General features: G+C 43.5%; 1 protein-coding gene across 14 annotated transcripts in view; it reads right to left on the bottom strand.

The window, feature by feature from the left end:
- Nucleotides 1-391: 391 nt before the first annotated feature.
- CTNND1 (catenin delta 1) overlaps nt 392-23,547 on the bottom strand; it is a 48,150-nt gene continuing 24,994 nt past the window's right edge. For 2 of the 14 annotated variants that reach the window (XM_004777607.3, XM_013048489.2), the window contains exons 2-21: nt 23,167-23,286; nt 21,451-21,745; nt 19,431-19,502; nt 18,559-18,711; nt 17,187-17,722; nt 13,549-14,012; nt 12,247-12,430; nt 11,151-11,268; nt 10,532-10,685; nt 10,120-10,137; nt 9,588-9,656; nt 9,180-9,307; nt 8,926-9,076; nt 7,784-7,976; nt 7,315-7,429; nt 6,674-6,761; nt 4,215-4,277; nt 3,354-3,457; nt 2,868-2,954; nt 392-2,580 (exon numbers count right to left, since the gene is read on the bottom strand). In XM_004777607.3, the coding sequence (XP_004777664.1) occupies nt 2,569-2,580; nt 2,868-2,954; nt 3,354-3,457; nt 4,215-4,277; nt 6,674-6,761; nt 7,315-7,429; nt 7,784-7,976; nt 8,926-9,076; nt 9,180-9,307; nt 9,588-9,656; nt 10,120-10,137; nt 10,532-10,685; nt 11,151-11,268; nt 12,247-12,430; nt 13,549-14,012; nt 17,187-17,722; nt 18,559-18,711; nt 19,431-19,502; nt 21,451-21,645 (2,904 nt within the window). In that variant the 5' untranslated portion in view covers nt 21,646-21,745; nt 23,167-23,286 and the 3' untranslated portion in view covers nt 392-2,568. The remainder of the gene's footprint in view (nt 2,581-2,867; nt 2,955-3,353; nt 3,458-4,214; nt 4,278-6,673; nt 6,762-7,314; nt 7,430-7,783; nt 7,977-8,925; nt 9,077-9,179; nt 9,308-9,587; nt 9,657-10,119; nt 10,138-10,531; nt 10,686-11,150; nt 11,269-12,246; nt 12,431-13,548; nt 14,013-17,186; nt 17,723-18,558; nt 18,712-19,430; nt 19,503-21,450; nt 21,746-23,166; nt 23,287-23,547) is intronic. The other 12 variants (XM_013048490.2, XM_013048492.2, XM_045062811.1 and 9 more) reach the window with 11 other exon arrangements.

Genomic DNA, 23,547 nt, shown 5'->3' with positions numbered 1-23,547 from the left:
CATAAATATTAAATGCTCAAAAGGACCGTGTATTGCAATGGGCTTTGTTCAACATTCATTTTATCGAATTTCCAAAAGAATTCCGGTGACTAAGAAAGTCATTAGTTCCTTATACTTCAGTTTCCCATCTAAGTTAGCAATAAGTTTCCTGTGCTCTACTTAACCACATTTAATTTTTAAGAATCTTAAGAGGAAAAATGTCTCACATGTAATTAAAAAGAATGTTGCTTGGTAAGAGTTGGGACTGAGCTCACAGTAATTCCATCCTGGTATAACCCCTTCTGGCTGCTCTGGAGAGAAGAAGGACCCAGATACATATAAGGAAGTAACCAAGATGAAAAGGAGGGAAGAGATACAGCTTGAAGTGAAGAAATGACACAGACCCCCCACATACACACTTTAAAAACTTTATTTATATAAAAAACTCATTTGTTTTTAAAAGCATTAACAAGAGAGAAAGAAAAACAGGAAAGGTATGGAGCAGAAGACATGCCCCTTAGTAGTGTTCGGTGGGAGGTGGGATTTTTGGTTCTCTGGAATTGAATGTTTAGTGTTTTTATAAACAAAAAAGAAAAAAAAATAGTTAAAGGTCCCCAAAAGCCCATGGCTGTTCTATTACCCACACCCCACCGAGAAAAAGAGCACCAGGAAAAGAGCAAAAGAGGAGAAGAGAAACCAAGAGTGGAGCCAGGTCCAGATGGGGGCGATTTCCCCTGTGCAGTATGTTCTTAGGGTCCAAGAGGGGAAAAGGCTCCTTTTTGCCAGAAAAGGAGTGGGAAGAAATGGGGGGGGGGGTAAATAAGGGATTTTAATGTATAGGGGAAGGGAAGGGGGGCGGTGGTGGGTTGTGCACTTTTCTCTTACCCCATAGCCTCAATTTATAAGGGGAGGGGGAGAGAGAAGGATAAAGATTTCCAGTTGCATTGAACAGAGCTTTTAGATTCAGGGGAGGAGTAAAAGGCAAAAAAGGAGAAGGGTTAAAAACAAAACAAAACAAAACAAAACAAAAATAAAAAAAACAACCAGCATAGCAGCTGATTCCTCTAGCCCAACCCACTAATAAACACTAAACTGAAAGGAGGTGGTACTGGGGTGGGGGGCAGGGGAGGCAGGGAGGGAGGGCACAAGAGGCGACCTCCCTCCAGCCACTTCAGAGATGACAGTAAATTCTGAGCAACTAAGGAGTAAGAGTCACACCACTCACTCCTCCCATACTTTGAGATTCATCAGAACAGGATTTTTGCAAAATCCCAACCATATACTATTGAGCAAAAGCTGAATGGCTGAAATCAGAGGCTCTACCAATTCCCAACAGAGAATCTGAGGTTCTCTAGGTCACCTCTCCTTTCTGCTATTTAGGGCCAATAGTGGGTAAGAAAGCAACAAAATATAATTTGCAAAATCATGAAAATGAGACCGCAGAGGCAAAGAAAGGCACATGGAAGGGAAGGAGGAGATGCACCCCAGGCCAAAGGCACAAAGAAGAGGCAAATCCAGGGGCGATCTCCACCTTTTAAGGGTAAAGGGGGTGGGAATATGTACATCAAGTCCTTTTGTCAGCCGACCAATCCAGGGAAGAGGCAGGCAGGGAAGGGCAGTAAGGGTAGGAAAAGGAGACATAAGGGCAGGGGGAAGCCAGCTTCAAAGCTTCCTGCCAGTTTCAGACTAACTGATTCATGTACATTCCTACTAACTCCTCTTAGAGGTTCTTCTCCTCCCCAGAAGACATCTTTCTGCTCCTTCTCACCCAAAAAGTCTTCCTTGATACATTCTCCTCTTTCTACAGTCTCTTGCAAATGGCCAGGCCAAGTCAGCAGACATTATCACAGGATGGAAGAGGAAGATTAAGGACAGCCTCAGTAAGGGGCAACGGCAGCAGCCCAGGCTGTCATGAGGCTTGGAGAAGAGATGGAGTCTGTAGGTCCATGACGCTCCCTGCCCTGGAGATGAGGAGAGCAAGGTTTCTTAATCTCAGTTCTAGAAGACCTTCACTTACTCAAGGGCCCTTGCCAGGTGGAATGTGCCAATGTTGCCAGCCTTCTTTGAATCAAAAATAGTCACTGGGGAAGGGAAGAGCTCACACTCCCCATTCTCCAAAAAAATAAAAGTCCCTTCCCCACCAGGGAAAAAAATCTTGATTAAGAATTATCAGTTTATCAGAGTGCCGGACACTGCATATACTGCATGTAACTTCCAATTCTTCCCATGGCTTCCAGTGAGGACTCCCACTTGCTCCCTCCCTCCATACAAGGCCAAGAGTCCCAGAGAGACCTGGTAAAAAAAAAAAGCTAATCTGCAGCAGTTTCTCAAGATATGCATATAACTGAGTCAGGCTTCTTGGGAGCAAATGGAGGGGATCTGCAGGGGGTAGGAGGGATAATTAAGCTTCACTGGAACAAGTTAGGAGTTGGTGGAAAGAAGGTGGCCACTTAGGGCTAGAAGGGCAGGAGGCAGCCTGGCAGTTGGCACAATAGTCCAGCGAAGAAAGGGAAAAATCATCAGTCCATTTCGCCACCAAAAAATAAAAGTACATATATTATAAGCTCAGATGTAGCGGAGATAGTGGTGCTAAATCTTCTGCTGTAGGGAAAAAAAGAGAAAGAGATGTTAATAGGATTGGGAATGAGGAGAACCAAACGACAGTTGAGCAAATCTGGAGGGAGGAAAGTAGCACATAATGGAGAATCCGATCACCAGAGGCATGTCCCAGCCTTGTAAGAGGCAACAATCACAGAAGCAGCACCCCCCAAGCTCCAAGTGGCTGAGACTAGGGTCTCTGGCCTGATCAGATCAGCATGATTGGCAAACTGCCAGCACACAGGGGCCTCCTTCCTCAAGATGATCTTGCGGGTGGCTGGAGGACATACCATGGAGGGGTAAGACACTTGGTCCCCCTCATCATCCAAAACCAACACATCCAACTCTTCCTCCAGAGATTCCTGCCCCTCGTCCTGCTGTGAACACATGCAATTTGTTAGTAAGGAAATAGAAACCTCGTGAGTGTGTGCCAGATCTAAGGAAAAATCCCCGAACTGGTCAACTCAAACAAAACAAGAGAATAGTAAGAAAAGGGCAAGATATTCCAGAAAGGGCAGGGACAGGACAAGAGTAATGTATGAGAATACACTGATCAGCACTGGTTGCCATTTATTGTCTACCTTCCCCTAACCTGACCGTCGCAGAATGACCCAAGAAATCCCAACGTGAGTCAAAACTCCTACTTTACCTGGAAACCCCTACCAGGAAAGGATACTGTCTTTCACCAGGTACTTTTTTTCCCTATATCTCAAAACATGGAAGTTTCAAAACAGAACTAGCCTTAGAAGGACAACAGTATATAAAAGAGAATTTACCATCAGGGGTGTTCCCTTCAACGGCTCCATTTCACCTAGATCCCCGGATCGATCCAGTGTTCTGTTGTGGTCCCCTCTCTCGTTCAGTGTGGAATAGTTGTTATCTAGCGAAAAAAGTACAACAGGATAGTCCCCTCTTGTGTACACTATATATTAAGCAGAGAAGTGTGAATTAGGCACCCCTGTTGGAAGTAAACTTTGTCAAATGTTCCAGAAAGGCATTAAGGTCTCATCCTTGACTTAAGGTCCCGGACTTAGACAGAACTTGTAGGACATAGGATAATAAAGCTAAACAGAAGCAAGCTGTATATAAATGGTACTGGAATTAAGAGGAGAGACAGTAAGGTGTGCTGCCAACAGTCAGGAAGGACCTAACAAAGGAGACAGGACTTAATTAAGGCTTTGGGGATGAAGAAAATTTAGCAAAACAAAGGGAAAGGGCACTCCAATAAGAGGTTATTACCTGAACAAAATCAAAATAGTGTAAAGACAAAATAGCAAATTAGACCGGGGTGGGGTGGGGGGCTGAAACAGACTACATGAAAGGAAAATGGAGAGAGAGCCTGGGGCCAGCTGGTGAAAGGCTTTAACAATTTAAGGACCCACAAGTGATACTGTAGTAAGTGGGGGTGGATGTAGAGAATGATTTTTTTTTTAAACCTTTGCATATGTGGGAATGCAGAAGAAAGTAGATTGAGTGAACCTATCTCTTCCTATCCTTACAAATGGAAATGTCCAGCCAATGAATGCTCTCCCAGGATGGTAAATGGTGAAGGTGCTAGGAAAAAACCGCCAAGGCCAGACAGTTCTCATCCCAATGAAATATTACTCCATGTCCTCAGGCAGGAATTAATCACCTACCTAATGACTTTGTGTTTGATCCCATACTGCTCATCTGAATTTCTTCCCGATCAGGTTTCTTATCTATACGGAGTCAGAAAGTTATCCAGGTCAAAAACCAACTCTTCGAATTCTACTCAACATAAAAATTGCTCTCTGGTTCATCCTCCCTCTCCTTCATCAAATTTTTACTGAGCACCCGCTATGTGCCAGAGAGTAGACAAAGCCCTCATGGGCCTTAAAGAGATCCCTTTCCAAAGGACTCCTAACGTAAGAAACCATTCACTCTAAGCCAGCAATTGTCAAATTATTTGGTCTCCTGATCCCTTTTAGTCTTAAAAATTATTAAGAACCAAAAAGCATTCATTGGTATAAGCCAATATGCGTTACTATTTTACTGAACTGAGAGATTGATACTTATTTCACTTAAAAGTAACAAGAAAGTTATTCCATGTCAACATAAAACTTTTAATGTTTTAAAAAAGCAGGTTTTTGTTGTTTTTTTCTTTTTTTTCTTTTTTTTAATTTTTACATATCTTTTTCAAGTTTGGCTTAATAGAAGACAGCTGGATTTTCACATCCACTTCTACATTCAATCTACTGTGACATAATTTTAGTTGAAGTACAAAGAATTTTAACAATCTTTTCAGATAACTGTAGATATTCTTTGATAGTATACTAACACTCAACAAGTACGGTTCCTCTAAGGTTAGCAACATGAATCCAAATGAATGATCTCCTCATACTTCATTAAATTAAAATGCACTGGTCTGTCCTGCACTTTGACTAGGTCAATTACCTATGTATGCTTCTGAAACATCACGCATTGGTCACTTGGAAAATACTGGTTCAGAGTAAGGTAGATCTACACATTAACGCATTTCATTATACAACATCAAAAAACCAAGTCACATTCATTACTATTATCACTGATTTCAATGAAAAGTCTCTTAAGTATTGGGGTGTTACCAGGCTCATAATGGCAGGTGTAGGAGTTTGCCAAAGTTATCATTTTTGGGGGCGCCTAGATGGCTTAGTGGTTTAAGCCTCTGCCTTCAGCTCAGGTGATCCCAGGGTCCTGGGATAGAACCCGGCATTGGGCTCTCTGCTCAGCAGTGATCCTGCTTCCCCCTTTCTCATGGCCTGCCTCTCTGCCTACTTGTGATCTCTGTCAAATAAATAAATAAAAATCTTAAAAAAAAAAAAAAGTTACCACTTTTACTTGAAAATTCGGGCAACAATTACGGTCACTTATTTTTCCTCAAAGTGACAAGCTCACTGCATTCATTTTTGAGAAAAATATCTAGCAAATATCCAAGTCTGAATAGGTGTAGTTGGTCTTTCCTTCTTTTCCCCCCCAAGGGAAAATGAGAGTCCATAAAAAAAGTGGCTAGTACACTTGGAAACTCCAACTATATCGACCATCATGCTCTGTATGCAGCACAGGATCTTTCAAGAAGATGCATACTCAAGGTTAGAAAAACCTTGAGTTTTTCTCCATCAAGTATATTCTTAAGTGAAACCAGTTTTGTTTTGTTTTTTTTTAAAGTTGTGAGTCCACAGCAATGAAGACTGCGATGACTGATTTGGCCTGGCGTCACTGCCGGTGTGCACCACCAGGGCTTTGACACAACTGGCACAAAAGTCAACAAACATGGGGATGGATCCTCACACCATGCTTCAAGAGCCCTGAGGCAAAAGCCAAGTGTCATCATGATAATAAAGAGTTACAGGGCATCTGGGTGGCTCAGTGGGTTGAGCCACTGCCTCGGGCTCAGGTCATGATCTCAGCGTCCTGGGATCAAGTCCCACATCATCGGGCTCTCTGCTCAGCAGCAAGCCTGCTCCCCCCCTGCCTCTCTGTCTACTTGTGATCTCTATCAAATAAACAAATGAAATCTTAAAAAAAAAAAAAAAAGATAATAAGAGTTACAATATACAATTCCATGAAAAAGAAAACATTTCATAAAACAAAATATATAATTCATCTTTTGGGAAAAAAATGTATTTGCTCACATGGCAAAAAATAAAAACCACAAAGAGCAGCAGTTATCTCTGGGTAATAGAAGTAAGTGGTTTTGTTGTTGTTATTTTTCTGGTTGTCTGTATTTTCTAAGTTTTCAACAGCCCATAATGTTACCCGGTATTACATGGGAATTTAAAAAGCAAGAAATAATCATCAGGCAATATATACATGTATCAAATCATTGTGTTGTACACCTTGCATTTGTACAATGACAGATATCTGTTCTCTCTCAAAGAGAGAATTTGGTGAGACTAGAGTTCACTGCCCGGTCACTGTAAGCCTGCAAGCAAGGACAGAGAATCCCACCCGGGCTCCTGCCTCGGACAATCTCCAGGTGAAGTATTATTACCCTCATTCAATAATAAATATATATTCTATTCCTCAGGCAGTCTGCCCACTAAAGAACAGCAGTGGTGGGATAAAAGCAGAGGGGTATGCCCCGTAGATACTGTACCTGTTTTCTGGTTCCGGTCAATGAGAGGGAGAGTGCTGTCATCATATGAATGACTGCTCTGGCTTCGAGAAGCGTTGTTTAGATTCACCTGGAGGCAAACATAAAATGCAACAACGTCAGAGAATACTGAATTCACCCACATCTTATTCCCCAGTGGGCACACACCATTAGGTCCCTATTCTCAAATACAACTCTTACCGAAAGAGGACTCATACAGATTAAAGAAACACCTATAAAGTGAAACAATCTAAAATGTTACAGCTTCTATTTATGCTCCTGATGGTATTCAGGAGACGACAGAGGGACCAAACACTCATACTATCAGAAGGTGACACAGTCTCTGGTAAATTCCTTCAAAGGGCTATGGCAGATTTGGGGAAAAGTCAAAAAGGCCACCTTCCTCCGTCACGACCAGCACTGACAGCATGCTGTGATGCAGAGGAAAACTGCAGCTGTTTGGGCAGCAAATGAAGCGTAGGCACCACACTTTTGGGAAGGAGGGGTAAGCCAAATGATTTCCTAAGAGAGACTTGGGATAAAGTAGGACTTTTGTGACAGTGAAGCAGAAGAAACCAAAGACAAAGTGGTACATGAGACCCAGGACAAAAAAGTACACGCCTAAGGCCCCAGAGCTGCTCTACCTGGAAGTCTGATTTCTTCCATCCTTCTTTTTCCAGTGGCTTCCGTAGTTCCTTATAGCCCCAGATTGTCTGTAATACAAGTGCTGCTGCTCGGACTTCTTTTTCTGAACGGTTCCTTTTGAAAAAAGTTAACACCAGATGGAATTTGGACGTTAAGACAAGGGAAGAAGCTGAGAACCTGTATTCTCTAATACGATGTCACACTAGAAATGCCAAAATGGGCAGGAGCAAATATTCACCAAGCTCTGTATTCTGTCCTCACCACTGACACCCACAAATGTTTGATGAAAAAGCAGGTTATCAATTGATAGCTCAACATCAAGACAAAAAACAGACCAGTATCTCTTCATTCTTTACATATAAAAAAGGGGAAAGAACCTTAGAAAGCAAAAGGGGAGCGCTCCTTCCTAGCAGCTCCCCCCTCTTACACTCAAACTCTTCCAGCTGTCATTTTACGCATTAAACTCACCCTGATTTGTTGATCAGCACCAGCTTCTCAATGCCCTGTGTCTCTCGAAGCTTTTTGGCAGCTTCCAAGTTCTCAGCAATAACCTCATTGATGGTGTTCAAGAGAGAGACCACGGTGTCCTCAGAGAAATTCTGGGAAGAGCTCGGCTGCCCTCCTGGCAGATTCTTTACCAAGTTGGGAATAGCATGTTTACCTATAGCATTAAGACAAAACGAATGTGTGCAGGGAGAACAAGCCAAGTTCAGCTGTAAGGAGCCCAAGACTACACTTAACTACACTGATCGTTGAAAATGTGGTATTGTCCCCAGGAATCAACTTCATTCTGCTATAGTATTATCATACCAGAGGAGCTAAGGACCTGGAATAGCCATGAATCCATGGTCTTTCTTATTCATTTATTCTCTCCTCTAGTCACACTGAAACAACATGAATACTTTATATCAAATATGCTAGTTTTTTCAGGTAGTCTAATGAAGATAGCATACATATTTAAATTGTAACAGTTCAATAAAATAATCGTTATGAATTTAACAAAAAACTGGGCTCTGCCACAGCCCACCTATATTAACTCTGGACAAATTACGTTAAGTTCTTTCCTGGGCCTTTTTCCTTATTCTATAAAAAACTCGACCTCTAGGGCGCCTTGCCTTGGTGGCTCAGTAAGTTAAAGCCTCTGCCTTCAGCTCAGGTCATGATCCCAGGGTCCTGGGATCAAGCCCCACATCGGATTCTCTGCTCCGTGGGAAGCCTGCTTCCTCCTCTCTCTCTCTCTCTCTCTCTCTCTCTCTCTGCCTGCCTGCCTCTCTGCCTACTTGTGATCTCTGTTAAGTAAATAAATAAAATATTTTTTAAAAAACTGTACCTCTGTAAAGAGGTCATGATCAATGAGAATGTGTGGAATTATTAACAATGCCTACTAACAAAGGACATGCTTATTAAATAAAGCTGTTTCTGTTCTGTTTTTGAAGAGTCATCACTTCTTATCTTACTAAGAATGATTAAACTAGAACGCTTGGAGTTGCAAACTACAGAGAGCTACTGGGATCCCTCCTCTGTCATTTCAGTAATAAACTTAACAACATCAGCTAGATGAAAGACTCTGTACTAGATGCTGAACAAATGGTTCACATCCAACTCCTTACCAATGAGCTCTTTGTTGCGGGCATCCACAGCCAGATTTCTCAGTGCTCCAGATGCAGCTTTCACTACACGCTCATGTTCATTGGTCAGGAGGTCGGCGATGGCAGAAAGAGCCTTCTCTTGACGCAGAGCAGAGCGAATGTATCGACCATACTAGAAATTAACACATGGAAAGAGGTGGAACAGATTACAAATGGCGGCAAACTAGTTAGCTGAGTTCTCCCACCTCTAAATCCATTTTCTAAAAGGTACTCACCGTCCAGCGTCCAGCACACAAGTTCTGGATAGCTCCAGCTGAGGCTTCAAGGATGGCAGGAGTCTTGCTCTCCTTGAGGAGTGAGATATATATCCGAACCACCTCTGGTTGAAATAAAAGCTCATAGCCTGCACAAGAAAGGACAGAAAAACAGAGAAAGCTAGTCAGTACCTATGTGCCAGGCTCTGGCTGGTTGACGTCCAGCTTCAATACTCTGGATTGACGGATTTCTGCTCCTGAACCATCAGGCTCCCTATATTCTCCCACCTACCCAACAACCAACTCAGAGTCTTGAGTCCAAGCCTTCTTAAGAACATACTGCACAGTCTACAGTTAGGCTACCCGATACTCATCTGTGGACTATGTGTATGAGACTCCTAGAGACTAAAAATAAAAAGATTAACTTACCTCGAGCTGGACTAGTTCTTTTAGGGAAATCCACTGTATCATTTGCTGGATCCTCTGTGGGTTTTTTCCCTTTGGAAATTAAAAAAAGGACAGAGGGGTAAAGTTTGAGAAAGAAAGAATCCACTTAGTGCACTTTTTACTCTTCAGTCAAAATCTTTTTGGATCAGAGATGCACTGACGTGGAGTAGGGGTGGGGAAGAGACACCAAAAAGAAGAAAACAGAAAACCAAGCTCCCCTCCCCCATCCCAGCAAGGGGCTGCACAGAAACGAGGACAGAAAACAGGCAGCAGACAAGTAAGATGAGGACAAGCACCGCTGTCGCTGTGGTCCTGAGTTCTGGTAACTGGGACTGCTGCCCAGGAATAGCATGCCATGAGCCATTGGCTCCAAACAGCTGAACTTGTTTCAGTGGTCTTCCTCAAATGAATTTTCCTACATGCATCCATAGGGAAGGGTTAGGAAATACTAGAGAAGCTAAAACCAAAGCATGCAAATTAGAAGTAGGGAAGCACCTTAAAAGATTCCACTCACCTCTGGAGAACCACTCATCTTCCAGTGCGTCACCCAAGGTGGAAAGCAGAAAGAAAGGAAGGAAGAAAAATGCAGGAGAGTGATGTCAACAGGATCATGGGCAAATAAGTAGGAAAGCAGGGAGAAAAAGAAAAACACAGAAAACACAGAGGAGGAATGGGGGAGAAGGCCCCAGATTGGCTGAGTTCTCGTCCTTTGCTGCCCCCAAACTGATACCAGTACCACCACCACCACCACCATCACCACCTTGAATGAAGCACATGACAGAGGGAAGCAGCTGCAGAGCAAGGAGACATCCTTGACTAGGCAGACTCACATACCGCTCAGCAAGTATTTTGTACCTAAAGCTAAAAGTGTTCCTTCCCCTTCCTGTCCTACATTAAAGAGCAAGGAACAATGAACCAAGACTCACCTTTGCCCTTCTTGGCCCCAAAGCAACTGGCAGCATGTGGCCCGGTATTATTGGCAACATTGGGAGGTGCCTCTTGGTAACGCTCTGCCTGTGGGATCTCCCGGTGAACTTGATATGACAAATTCCGAAGAAGGCAAACGCAGTTCTCCACAAGCTTGGGAACACAAGACAGAGGGTTTAGTGAACAAGGAAAATGTCTATCGTGATTTCCCAGCAAGAACAGGTTTCTCTGATTGAAGTATTAAAATACTGATCCCCAAAAAGCACAGCCCCATCCATTATCATTCACAAAGACTCTTATGTGCGCCAAGCTTCTCAAAATCCTCGCAGCCTCAGACTAATAAAGGTTTCTACCACCATTTGGTGTGTGACACAAAACTGAGGATCGCCCTGACTTTTTCCTACTTAGGAATATATATAACCTTGGAAATACACCTACAAAGCTTTAAGATAGATGATATAGGTAAGAGAACTGTTTTCTTCTAAGGTGAACATCCACTTTAGGGAGCAGGGGTTCGTACAGATACCTAATGTCCCTTAAAAGCCTGAGATGGTGAGGTCTGCACGACAAGTACCTTCATGGCTGCTGTGCCTGGAATTCACTCAGCCATTAACTTACCTTACTATCTGAGTCCTTCTGCCCAATCTCAGCCTGAACAATGAAAATGAGGGCATCCACTAAACCATCACATTCACGAAGTTTCCGACGAGCTTCACTCCTCTCTGAGCTGACGTTCCTGAGGGGGAAGGGAGAGGCTTCAAGAAGACTCCGATCTACAAACCCTCCCTTAGTATCTTCAACAACTATGAGCCTCCTCTGTACTTTTTCTTTTTACTCTAACAGTTAGTGAGTACTTGTTACAAACAAGGTACTGCAGTTGAGAGAAAGCTGAGTAAGACAACTCTTCTCTTCTTCCAGGACATTTATAACAAGGTCAGGGGGCCGGGGGGGGGGGGGTGACACACAACTAGGGAGGGTCTAAATAAGGTAAACCAACAATACTTTAAGATCATACGGATACTTCTTGCAAAGGAAGTACAAATGAAGAAAGGGGCAGAGCATGCACGGGTATACTCCAAAGAGAGAAAGACTATATTGCAGCATTTATAGGATTTAAATAAATCAGAAAAACTTGCATGAAAATATAGGCACTTTTGAGTTTAGCCTCAAAAGATAAATAAGGAGGGGTGCCTGCCTGGCTCATGAGGAGCACACAACTCCAGATCTCAAGGTCTAAGTTTGGGTATAGAGATTACTTAAAATCATTTTTTAAAAAAGGTAAAGAGACAAGGGCACTGTAGTCTGAAGGAAGCATACATCGCCCCCCAACACCACCACTCTTCTAGTACTGTGTTCCTCCTACTGCATTTTTCACAGCTTTACTTGAAATACAGGTCACTGAGTACACACTCAGGCTCAAGACTAGACAACTGCCTTACATGTGGTAGATACTGAACAAATGCTCACTGAATTAAATGAACAAAGTCAAAGACACACAGAAGTGAGGATGTGCAGGGGAACAAGTAAACCAACACAGCAAATGTATGGGCACACAAGCAAGCAGTGACAAAGGTAAGACAGGCTAGAGTCACAGTATACAATACGGACGGTAATGGAAGCTGAATGACAGGCCAAAGAATTAAAAAAGAATTTCTTTTTTAAACTTAAGTCAGTCAAAAATTCAATCTTCATATTCTTGAAGCCCTTATGTTACCTAAGACAGCCAGCTGTGTTGGTGAGTACCGACTCCCACTCAATATGGCGCGGCTTACAATCTTCATTAGGTTCCCGCTCCCAACCAGAATGTGGGATGATCACTTCATCTGTCAATGCATGCAGTGCATGGTCCACAATCTCCATTTTGATTGAGTCATGGGATGAGAGATTCCACAGGGTTCCTGGCAGAGACAACCCATCAGATACCTCTCCAACACCCAAGACAGTATGTTTGAAGAATGCCAAAGAGGATCCCTTATTCCATCATTTCTCAGTCTTCCCCAATGACCAAATACCTTGTAATGGTATTCAAGCTTTTGTTTGTGACCCATGATAAGAAATATACATTATGGCTCAACATATATATACATATGTGTACATCATGAAACAAAAGTTTCATAAAACAATACTTACTATTTATAAGCAATGCTCTCTGGGTTATCTACACTAGAGTTTCTCAACCTCATTAACACTGACCCTTTGAGCCAGATATTTCTTTGCTGTGGCAAGCTGACCTATCCATTGTTAGATTTTGAGCAGTATCTATGCCCTTTACTCCTTAAATGCTGGTAGCACTCCCTCCTGCCCAAGCCAAGTTATGACAACCAAAACTGTCCCCAGACATTGCAAATGTCCCCTAGCGGGCAAGACCAGTCCTGAGAACTAATAATAATAATCTATTCCACTTCTTATTCTTTTTTCCTCTTGAAATACCGACTGGGATCCACAAAACTGTGTTCAATACACACTAATGGGTCACAACCCACAATATGAAAACACCACTCTTCAAAGCAAGGATCACAAGCTCAAATATCTACACATGTCAGGCAGGTGAGTCAGGACAAGCAGATATTTAAAAGAAATTACAAGAGAGTGGAAAAATAGCAAAAGACACTCAGCTTCAGTGCTGTGGAGACAACTTGTTATATGGCAATAGTTGGCAAAAAGGTTCAGGATTACTACAAATGGGAGAACAGCCCTACCAGTCAGCTCAGACTAACTACTGTCAGGTAGCAAAACAGATCCATTGTTGCCAGTTCCCACACATTTTTAATAGAAGCCAAACAAGCTGCAATTTGAAATGAAATCTTCTGAGTTTTAAATATCAGCAACCAATTCTTTGAAATTGTGAACACTTCGCATGATCCAAATAAATCAGGGAGATGGATCTGCCCCCAAAAACCACCAGTTCACAACCTTAAGTCGAAAGTAAAAAGGGCTTAAAGTCTTTCTAGCTTTCAACATCTCTACGGGTCACAGTAACCCCAACCCAGCAGCTGCCCTTGTGCCCATAACTCACCGGTGATAACTTCAGTGAGATCCATATCCCGAGCCTTTCGGAGCAATCGCACAAGGGCAGGAACACCATCACAGTTTTTTATGGCGATCTTGTTATCTTGGTCACGCCCAAAAGAGATATTCTTGAGCGCTCCACAGGCTCCAAGGTGCACTTCCTTTTTGGGGTGGTCTAACAATCCCACCAGTACTGGGATCCCCTTGAGCTTCCGGACGTCGGTCTTCACCTTGTCATTGCGATAGCACAAGTGCTGCAGGTATGCAGCTGCATTAGACTTGACAGCATCCAAGCGGAATCCTAACATGGCAATCACCTCCGGCAGCTCTGGCTGTCTCCAGTTGTGAGGCGGGGGTCCCCCCTTACGCAGGCTATCCAAGCTTGCTAAACTTCCCCGTTCATGCTGGGCCAGAGGAGCCCAATAGTACTGGTCCGATGGCACCTCCTCACCAATCATGTCTTCATAGCTCCTGCAGTGTTGGAAGAACCAAAAGGAAAAGAATACATCAAGTTGTCAAGTCTGGTTTTGTGGAGAGCTCCCGTGACCCCTCACCTCCAAGGCAGGAGGCAGGAGTAACTTCAGCTCTAGCACACTAGATCTTACCTCTCCTTTAAGTAAATGATATACTGATCAATTTTTCGTAAGGAGATAAGGGAATAATTTTAAAGGCATCTGCAGTTAGATTAAAACTACCTTTTTTCCTGTCAAGTTTACTAGCTCGGAGGAGAGTAACAAGCATTCATCACAAAAACAGAACCAAATCCTGACTGCTTAGCACTAAAATGATACCTGACAGCTAAGCTCTCTGGATAGTGACTGAAATAAACCTTCAGAAGACAGAGTTAAACCAAAGAAGTCAGCAAACAATGTCTGAGAACAACTCTTACAAGCCTTCGGCTAAACAGGAAGTGAGGCATTTACACACAGGAAACAGCTGCTGGGATTAAACCCTTAAACACAATTCTTATTTAAGCCTCTCCTTATCTTATTTTGGAAATTATAAAAGAGGAGGTATTAAGAGTAAAAAGAGTACAGGCCTTCGGGCTACACCAAAGGGGGACCTGGCTTTAGTAGAAGCTTGAACATTAATTTTCACAGTTCATCCCAACGTCACCTCTGCCACTCAACAAATGTGTTCCAGATAATGATTGCCAGCCTCCAATTTCTACAGATGACAATACCTTGGATTCTGTCGAAACAGAGGCTACTGAACACCACAGCATTTGGGATAAACAATGACTAAAGAAAAAGAACAAAATAAGCAAGGGAAGGCTTAGAGAAAAGCCTCACTGGAGAGAATTCTTCCTATTTCAGTACTACCAGTAACCACTAGAGGGTGAATCTGTCACACTATTATTTATTCATAACCACCAGGAAGGAAGAGACCCATTATCTGCGAGCTCATCTCACCCTCTGGCTCCCGTAGGAGAGAGGAGCATCTATTGTGTGGAACTCTCCAAATAAGCCTGTTGTTTGTTCCACAAAACCCCTCCCACTGTCACCAAACCCTGAAAGTTAGGGGCAGTAGAGGCCCTGCCTCAGAGCTGTCAACACCAACCACTCAACAGCAACTCAGATGGACAAAGCATTAGTAAAAATCTCTATTTTCAAATATCATTGCAACAAAGTGAGCAGGTTATAACTAAGCTTTAAAAGGAGGCTACTGAACAGTAATGTTAAGGGAAGATTCCATTTTACTAGGGGAAAAATAAGGTCGGAGTATGTCGAGTATGTCCACCTGCATAGGAAAAAAAGAAATCAAAGCAAATGCACCAAAATGTTAACCACAGTTCTCCCTCTACGGCCGGAATGCCTTTCTACATTTTTCTAGTTTTGTAGTGAGCACGTCTTACTTTCATTATTGTTTTAGTATAAGCAATTACAAAAACAATCGCCATAACCAAGATTTTGGTCACTCGGTTGTATTTCCTTCTTTTATAAGCAGGGGATCATGACATTCTTTCCTTTGTTTTACAAATAACAAAGCTGTGCCCAGAAAGATTAAATGACTTGCTTGAGGCTATATAGCTAGTGGCAAAGGCACAACTAGAACCAGAAGTCTTCTGGTTCAGTGCTTTATCCACTAATTATTCTGCCTTACTGTTTCCGTTTGACCTTGTATTACTCTCCAAGGCCTGGAACAGGAAGCAGCTAATGTTCCTTCTAGTCAAGCAGGTTTCCAAGTCCAGTGCCACCCTGGAATGGACCAAGAACCAGGCCCAAAAATGCTCAGTTTTATGTCAGTTGCCACAGTAGAGAATGACCTGGCCACCCACACCCACCTAGATCCAGTCACTCTACTAATGAGGAAGTCAAAAAGCAGACTTGTTTCAAGCAGACGGGCCAATGCCCTGGGCAGACTCCTTTGGTGATAGCTGTTATCTACCACTGCTTCAAGTTGCACCAGCTGAAGTCTGGTGCCCACCCCACTGCCCCCTACCCCAATAAAAGGTGAGTCACATGGGAGTTGGACTAGCTGTCCAAATGATACAATACCTAAAAGGTGAATGACTCAGGCTGAGATAATGGAGCCTCTAATCTGGGCCCTGCCCAGTTCACTACCAACCAAGCTACCTAATATGAGGAAAACGAGCACCAAGGCATTTGCTTTAGAAGGTTATGACCCTTTACAGAAATTCAACAACAGCTGCTTGGTTATCCTTACTATGAAGACATCCATAAATCTTCTCCTTTATTTCTTATTATTTTTCCTTGCCTGGAAAACACCATGTCTCTGATTTATCGTAGAGCAGGGTTGGCAGCCCATGGGCCAAACCTGTTCTTGTATAGTCCCAGAGCTAAAAAGGGGTTTATTTTGTATTTTAAAAGGTTGTAAAAGGAAAACAACAACATTAATATATATATATATATATATATATAATATATATATATGGCCTGCAAAACCTATTAAAATAGTTCTACCTGGTCCTTTACAGAAAACGTTTGCCAACCCCCATTCCAAAGCCTTCTTTCAAGGCAAACCTTCTACCAGCCCAAACATCAATCACTCCCTTTTTCGTATCACCAGAGAATCCCCAGGGATGAATGGCAAAGTCAGTATAGGCAACTGCTAAGTAACCTTTCAGAATGTCACTTATATTCCATCCTCAAAGGATGCCACCCCCATTTCACTTTATAATCAAAGGTAAAAACCAAAACACTAAGTGTCAGGGCTTTGGTGAGATCAAGGTTTGTTTTTAACTTGAGACTAAAATCACCCCAGGGAGGGTTCTCACATACACCCTTAACTGTCTACTCTGGCCCTGAAAGCCAAAAACCCTCAATTCTCTCTTATTACCAAACCAAATGCTAAAGAAATTCATAGGAGCAAGGCACCAAGCTCCCTTGTGCTGCTGCCTATCACCAGAAAGCCAGATCTTGGGCAGAAACAGCGGCAACTCTTGGCATGGAAGCAAAGGCCACTCTTTAGGATGTAGACCAATAACCATAAGTCATTATCTATAAATAATTAGAATATAGGATTTTCATCATGAAAAAGACAAAAAAGCAAGTCAGTATCTGGTAAAGTCACAAAAGGGAAGACAGTGTCTCAGATTCAAAAAAGCACTTAGAAGGAGAAGGAATAGCTACCCCTTATCTCTGTCTTGGTTTAAGATCCTTGCCTTCCCCTTTTCTTCCCTACCTGAGTCGTCGGCGAGGGTCAGAGGGCGTCCCAGTCCGACGGGCAGTGCCATAATCGGACATCATGCCGTAATCCAGGTCATCATAGCCCATGCTACGCTGGTCATCTTCTAGCCCATAAGGCTCTGGGTGAAAACGATGCAGATCCACACTGCTCCCACCTACCCGAACTTGGGGCTGGGGCCCATACACATCCTGTCTACTAGGTGCCCGATAACCTTCCATGCTGGGCCTGTACCGCTCCTCAATGCGGGTCACCCGGGACAAACTGCCATAGTTGTCACTGCTACTTGGATAACCATCTTCATAGTGGCGGCTATATCCATCAGGAGGGTAGTGGAAGTTCCTGGGAAGGGTAGCAGTGCCTGCTTGCCCAACGTAGGGACCAGGTCCCCCATTGCCATTCTTGCGGAAGTCACGCCCCAGAGTCTGGATATAGTTGTTAGAAACTGATGAGGCATCCACAGGCAGCCCATCTGGTCCCACAGGGACTGGCTGTACTGTCCGTGTTGTCACAGTCTTCACAACTTTCTTGACCTTCACATAAGGAAAGAGAAAAGCGTGAATAATAGAAGCCTCAATTCTAGACCTCTTTTTTTTTTTTAAGATTTTATTTGACAGAAGGAGACACAGCAAGAAAGGGAATACAAGCAGGGGGAGTGGGAGAGGGAGAAGCAGGCTTCCTGCCGAGCAGGGAGCCCAATATGGGGCTTGATCCCAGGATGCTGGGATCATGACCTGAGCTGAAGGCAGAGGCTTAACCCACTGAGCCACCCAGGCGCCCTCCCGCTTTTTTAAAAAAGATTTTATTTATTTATTTATTTATTTCACAGACAGAAATCACAATCAGGCAGAGGCGCAGGCAGAGGGTGGGGGGGTGGGGGAAGCAGGCTCCCTGCTGAGCAGAGAGCCCAATGCAGGGCTTGATCCCAGGACCCTGGGATCATGACCTGAGCCAAAGGCAGAGGCTTCAACCCACTGAGCCACCCAGGCACCCCAATTCTAGACCTCTCTAAGAAATGAAACAAACCCCTACCACTACCTCATTTGATCTAGAAATGCCTTACATTTTACCAACTACCTTTCACTCTCTACCTCACAGGAAGTGCCCAGGCAGGAAATCTGTGCCGGCAGTAACTATGCCTATAAGGGAAGCTATTGTAGACCTTGCAGACTTCTCTCTTCCCCATTCCATTCAATTTTCCCGTATCTCTTCTATCTTCCCTGTCTAGCCAGAGATCACATTCTTTATGCATTCACTACAGATTGATACTTTCCATCTACCCTAAGTGCTTCATCTCTCCCCCACCACCAAGAACGACCAAAAGAAGACCTCCTATATCATCCCAGACCTTATACAAGTCTTAGCTTACTGTGGTCTCTGTGCGCCGAGTAGTTCCATCATCAGAGGTCTCCACAGAGACAACAGACATGGCTCCCTCAGGGTCCTCCTCCGTGTAGGTCCCCACAATCTGCCCTGGCTCCTGCATTCTGGGAATGGTGCTATACACAAGGTGACTGTGATCCTGTATGGAAAGGTGGAAAAGGAAGGGATGATTATTAAGCCATATATATCAATAGTCCAACCCAATGAGAAGTAGTCTCCCCTAGAGAGATTCCTCATGCATCGTCCATGGGCCTCAGGATTTTTAGTGGAGTAGATGTCCCCACCTTTTGAACTTATACAAAAGAGCAGAAGATGTAAGTCCCCAATTCTAGTCATTTAACAAATATAAACTGAGTTAACTATAGCCATATCAACACCCAAGTGACACAGACAGCAGATTTAACTTCCCAGTTCTGGTCATCAAAGTGTCTATGAACTGTGTTAACTGTGGCTACATCTGCATCTGGGTGATTCTTCAAGAAAGTTCACCAGTAAAGAACTTTTAAGATGAACCAGAAAGTACCCCCCAAAACTCTCTTCTGACTGTTACTCTTTAGAAACTGCCTAAGGCTCAAGACCCGGGAGATTTCAGGTAAGAACAGAAGCAGGCCCATTCCAGAAAAGGGATGCAGTAACTGAAGGATCCAATACAGGAGCAGTGGCCATTAAAACTCATTCCAAAATACAACTACGTGTATACACTTATGCTCCACTACTTTATTTTCCTAAATGAAAGAAGCTAATTAATGGGTGGGTTCTTACAATGTATCAGGCACTTTGCAAGACACCGATATGCTCTTACAGGCTGGGAAGTAAGAGAAAAACGAAGCAACCCAGACCTTGAGCCAAAGACATTACCTGGGGTCCGTTGAGTTTCAGATCTGAAAATTTCTGTCGCTCAAGGTCAGCATCGCCCACAAACCGGCCGTTCTGAAACATAGCCCACAAGAAGACAATTCATTTTGTGGCCCTACTTTGCTCTATCAAATACAAATGATCTTTTTTCCAAACAGGAAAAGGGTTTTCAAATAGATATTTGTGGCCTGGAGTCCTTCTGTCAAGTACTTATAGAAGAACCACATCACTCCTTAGTTTTAGCACTTTCCTCAAAAGAGGAATTGGGCGTGGAACTGGCAGACTGGGTCTCTGGAACATAAGAAGGTAAGCTCCATGACGGCAGACATTTTTTCTATTTTTATTTTTGGTCAGTTTTGTTCAATGATATATTTCCAGTACCTTGAACAATGCTTGGCACATAATAGGCACTCAAAAACTATTTGCTGAGTAAATAGCAGGACTCAGGTAAGTCCTTAAAAATATAAGGAAAGTTAGAAAAGCTAGGTTGGGGAGTTTCCAAAGGCCCTCTTTATTGCTTCATCCATCTTCATGCTCTACTACCACTGGAAACTCCCACATCAGCCAGCTTTTAAAGAGAGACACCAGAGATGTGTCTCCCTTTCCAAGCAGGAAGAAAACGAGGACCCCAATTCTCCTCTGCAAAAACAGTTGTCTCATCATCATCATCATCACCAATTTTTGGAGCCACAGAACATAAGCTGCTCTGTTTTGAGCAGCAGGAAATAATCTAACAACCTTACACTACGTAAAAGCAGTTGACTGCTCCTCTTCCAATAGGAAACAGTGAGATCCAGCCACCTTGGGAGACTTCCCCCCACCCTACTCCTATTACACAGGGAGTGTAATGCTGCAGGGAGAGGAAGTTAAACATTATTTTCAGGAAGAAGGAAAGGTGTGGCTTCGTTGCTGAACAGAAGTTAAAAATAAGAGAGAGAGAGAGAGAAAGAAACCTAGTACTAAATTCTGGAATTCCCCACCACCTCCAAGCCTGAGCCATCCTACTCTCCCCTTCTAATATATACCGCTCACTGCTAACCCTCTATTCTGATTCCTAGGAACACTGCAAAAAATCCTAGGAACACTGCAAACATACTGCTTCCAAGTCTCCTAAATGGACTTTTGTCCTCTCGTGCAATATGCTCCTCAGCATGATGGATCTTCTCTGTCTTAAAAAATAAATAAGTAATCAATGTAAAGGACTACTGGAGCATAAGCACTGTTGTTAGTTCCCAACCGGAGATCCCTTAAGATGGTAGAGTCTACCAGGCAAGGTCTACCCTACACATACACACCCTCAGACAGATTACATCACAGCGAAGTCAGACCAGAGAAACCACAGGAAACACAAGATACTTCTCATTTCTAACACCAACTCCCCCAAGTCACTCAGAGGCAGCCAACCCAGAGACCACTGGCTCCTGTGGTTATCTGGGTTAAATAATAGCACGATGCTCCTTCTCTAGCTCTAACCAACAGAATTAACAGTGATACCCTCCCCACAAGACATGATCTGCAAAGCTAACAAAACAAGCATACAAGGACAATATGGAGCAGGAATACACAATTTACAGATACTGCCACACCTTCTGAGCAGACTGTTCTCTGAACAAGACTGAACCGGAGCTGAGAGTATAAGATACCCAACCTCACCAACCACTAAACAGGCATTTACCTTTCTGAATTTTTGATACCAAGTTGGGGGCTGGGGGGGAATCAGAGCAAACAGAAGGACCTTAGGTACAGCGCCAAACTACATGATTTACCATGACTAGAATTACATCCCAAACCAGAAACCCCACTCCAGCAAAACAGGAAGTCAGATAGATGCTTCTTGAGATACATCTATTCAACTCAGCAGAGCAGCAATATTCCCTATCTCTTACATCAGTACTGGGAAGGTTCACCATGATACACGGGCACCGGACAGCCCATCACCACGAGGAAGGCAGTTTCCCAAGTAGGATCATAGCCTCTCTATGACCAAAGTCCTACCTGCAAGTCTGATGGAGAGAGGGGTTACCTGATGCCGGCGGGTGAGGGTGCCGTTGGCCATGAGTGGGTTGGCATCTTGTGGTGAGACCCGGACGCGTTCCAGTTGCGCCGAGACGTGGCGCCGTTCCTCCTCCAGCGCCCGGGTCAGCTTCTCAAACTGGGCCTCTTGTTCCTTCACAGAGGCCAAGATGCTGGCGGTCGACTCCACCTCTGAGTCGTCCATGAAGGTAAGGGGCGGAGCCGCCGCAGGGCAGGGTAAAAAGGAAGGTGTGGATCACAGAGGGAGGAGCAAAGAGGGAGAAGGCCCCCCTCACTTCACACTACTGAGAGAAGGTAAGGGAGAGGAGAGAAAAGGTCACAGGTCAGAGAAGACAGATGAATCATTAATCCCAGAGCCAAAGATGCCCTCTTGTGGTTTTACCACAAGGCAGAAAGCCAGCCACCACCAAGCCTAGGAGCCCATCACCACTGTCCGCTCAAGCAGGATCCTTTGCCCACTACCCTTTAACACCTCACCAGAAATAACCACCGCATGGAAAGGTGCAACTAGATCCAAGTCTACACTGTTGGCAGGAGAGGGAGAATATGGCTAAGTACTACAGTCATAACAGGAGATTAATATTAGATTATTTTTGCCTGGAAAAATTTGTTGGCATTAACTCAGTGAAAGTTGTAACTCCACAGCACAGACCAGCACTCACTGGCCTGCAGAGGTAAGCCATTTCTAGAATTAAGGGAACAGTACAGACCTACAGATCTTACCTCCCCAAATCTGAACACTGAAATTGCCTCAGGGGTGGCAAAATTTACTAAATAAATATGCAGGTTAAAATGCCAATCAATCAAGAAATATAAATAGTGGGATGCCTGGGTGGCTCAGTTGGTTGAGCGGCTGCCTTCGGCTCAGGTCATGATCCCAGCGTCCTGGGATCGAGTCCCATCGGGCTCCTTGCTCAGCGGGGAGCCTGCTTCTCCCTCTGCCTCTGCCTGCCATTCTGTCTGCCTGTGCTCGCTCTCTTCAGCCCCCCCTCTGATAAATAAATAAAATCTTTAAAAAAAAAAAAAGAAATATAAATAGTAAAAAAAACTTCCTACCGTCAAATGCAGGCAACAAAATGAAGGCCCTCATTTTGAATACATTTATGAAGGAGTCTTTTTACTTTTCAAAACCATACTATAATGCTGAAGGCAAACTGTGGGCCTTGGCTCCAGGAGACAAGAGAGTAGTACAACCATAAAAAATTCTGTATGTAAAAAGGCTCCACTTGCAGCGACCTTCACCTCTTTGGGAAGTAGGAAAATGAACACATTCTAACCTTCAGTCAGTGGCTGGGAACTTCCTATATCCCTGTTATCCTGCAGAAAGCTCTAAATAAACCAACTGCATTTTTACATCTTTACCTTTCCAACTCGGGTTAAACACCCAAGTAGCTAAAGGATTTGTGTTCTATTTATACAATAAATGATTGTTGTATAAAAAAGAAGAGTTCCCCACACCCTACTGCATTAACTGCAAATCGGTCAGTAAATGGAGGGAGGGGCCCTGTAGTCACACCATTGGACTCAATAAGGTTTCTTGCTTACAAACTGGCTACAGGAGACTTTATGGCCAGTGCAACAAATACCATGTCAAGAGGTTTTAAAATAAACTTTCTTCCCCTATTCCCCACCCTCTTTTCAACCCCTTAAAGGAAAAAAAGGTACTTAAAAAATTTATTCTTAATAAACATATTTCCATACACACCTGTTAAGACAAGGTCGTAACTGATTGGTTTTAACACAGAGTACAGCCCAGTCTAGATTCAAAAAATCATGGGAGAAGCATCCCAGCCACCACAGCAAGGAGGAAGCAGGAAGGAGAGAGCTGCAGAAATATTTGGAGGAAAAATGAGATTGAGAGGAAAATAAAATATACCCAAAACATTAAAAAATAAGAGGAAAGGGCAGGTATTGGGAGAAAGACAATCTGGGAATGGAAGGGAGTCACATAAAATAGGACTTGCAATTGCTTAATGTAACAAATGCCCTTGGGACTTTGTTCTGTCTTCAGATACCAGGACCTTGATGTAGTTTTTATTAAAACCTGGATTCTACTGTCATGGAGTACTTCTGTACAAAGTAGGTT

Source organism: Mustela putorius, unplaced genomic scaffold (genome assembly GCF_011764305.1).
Source record: "Mustela putorius furo isolate JIRA1106 unplaced genomic scaffold, ASM1176430v1.1 tig00000127_pilon_pilon_pilon, whole genome shotgun sequence".
Lineage (NCBI taxonomy): Eukaryota > Metazoa > Chordata > Mammalia > Carnivora > Mustelidae > Mustela > Mustela putorius.
The sequence above is the reverse complement of the archived record's forward strand: the minus strand, read 5'-3'. Positions and strand labels throughout refer to the sequence as shown.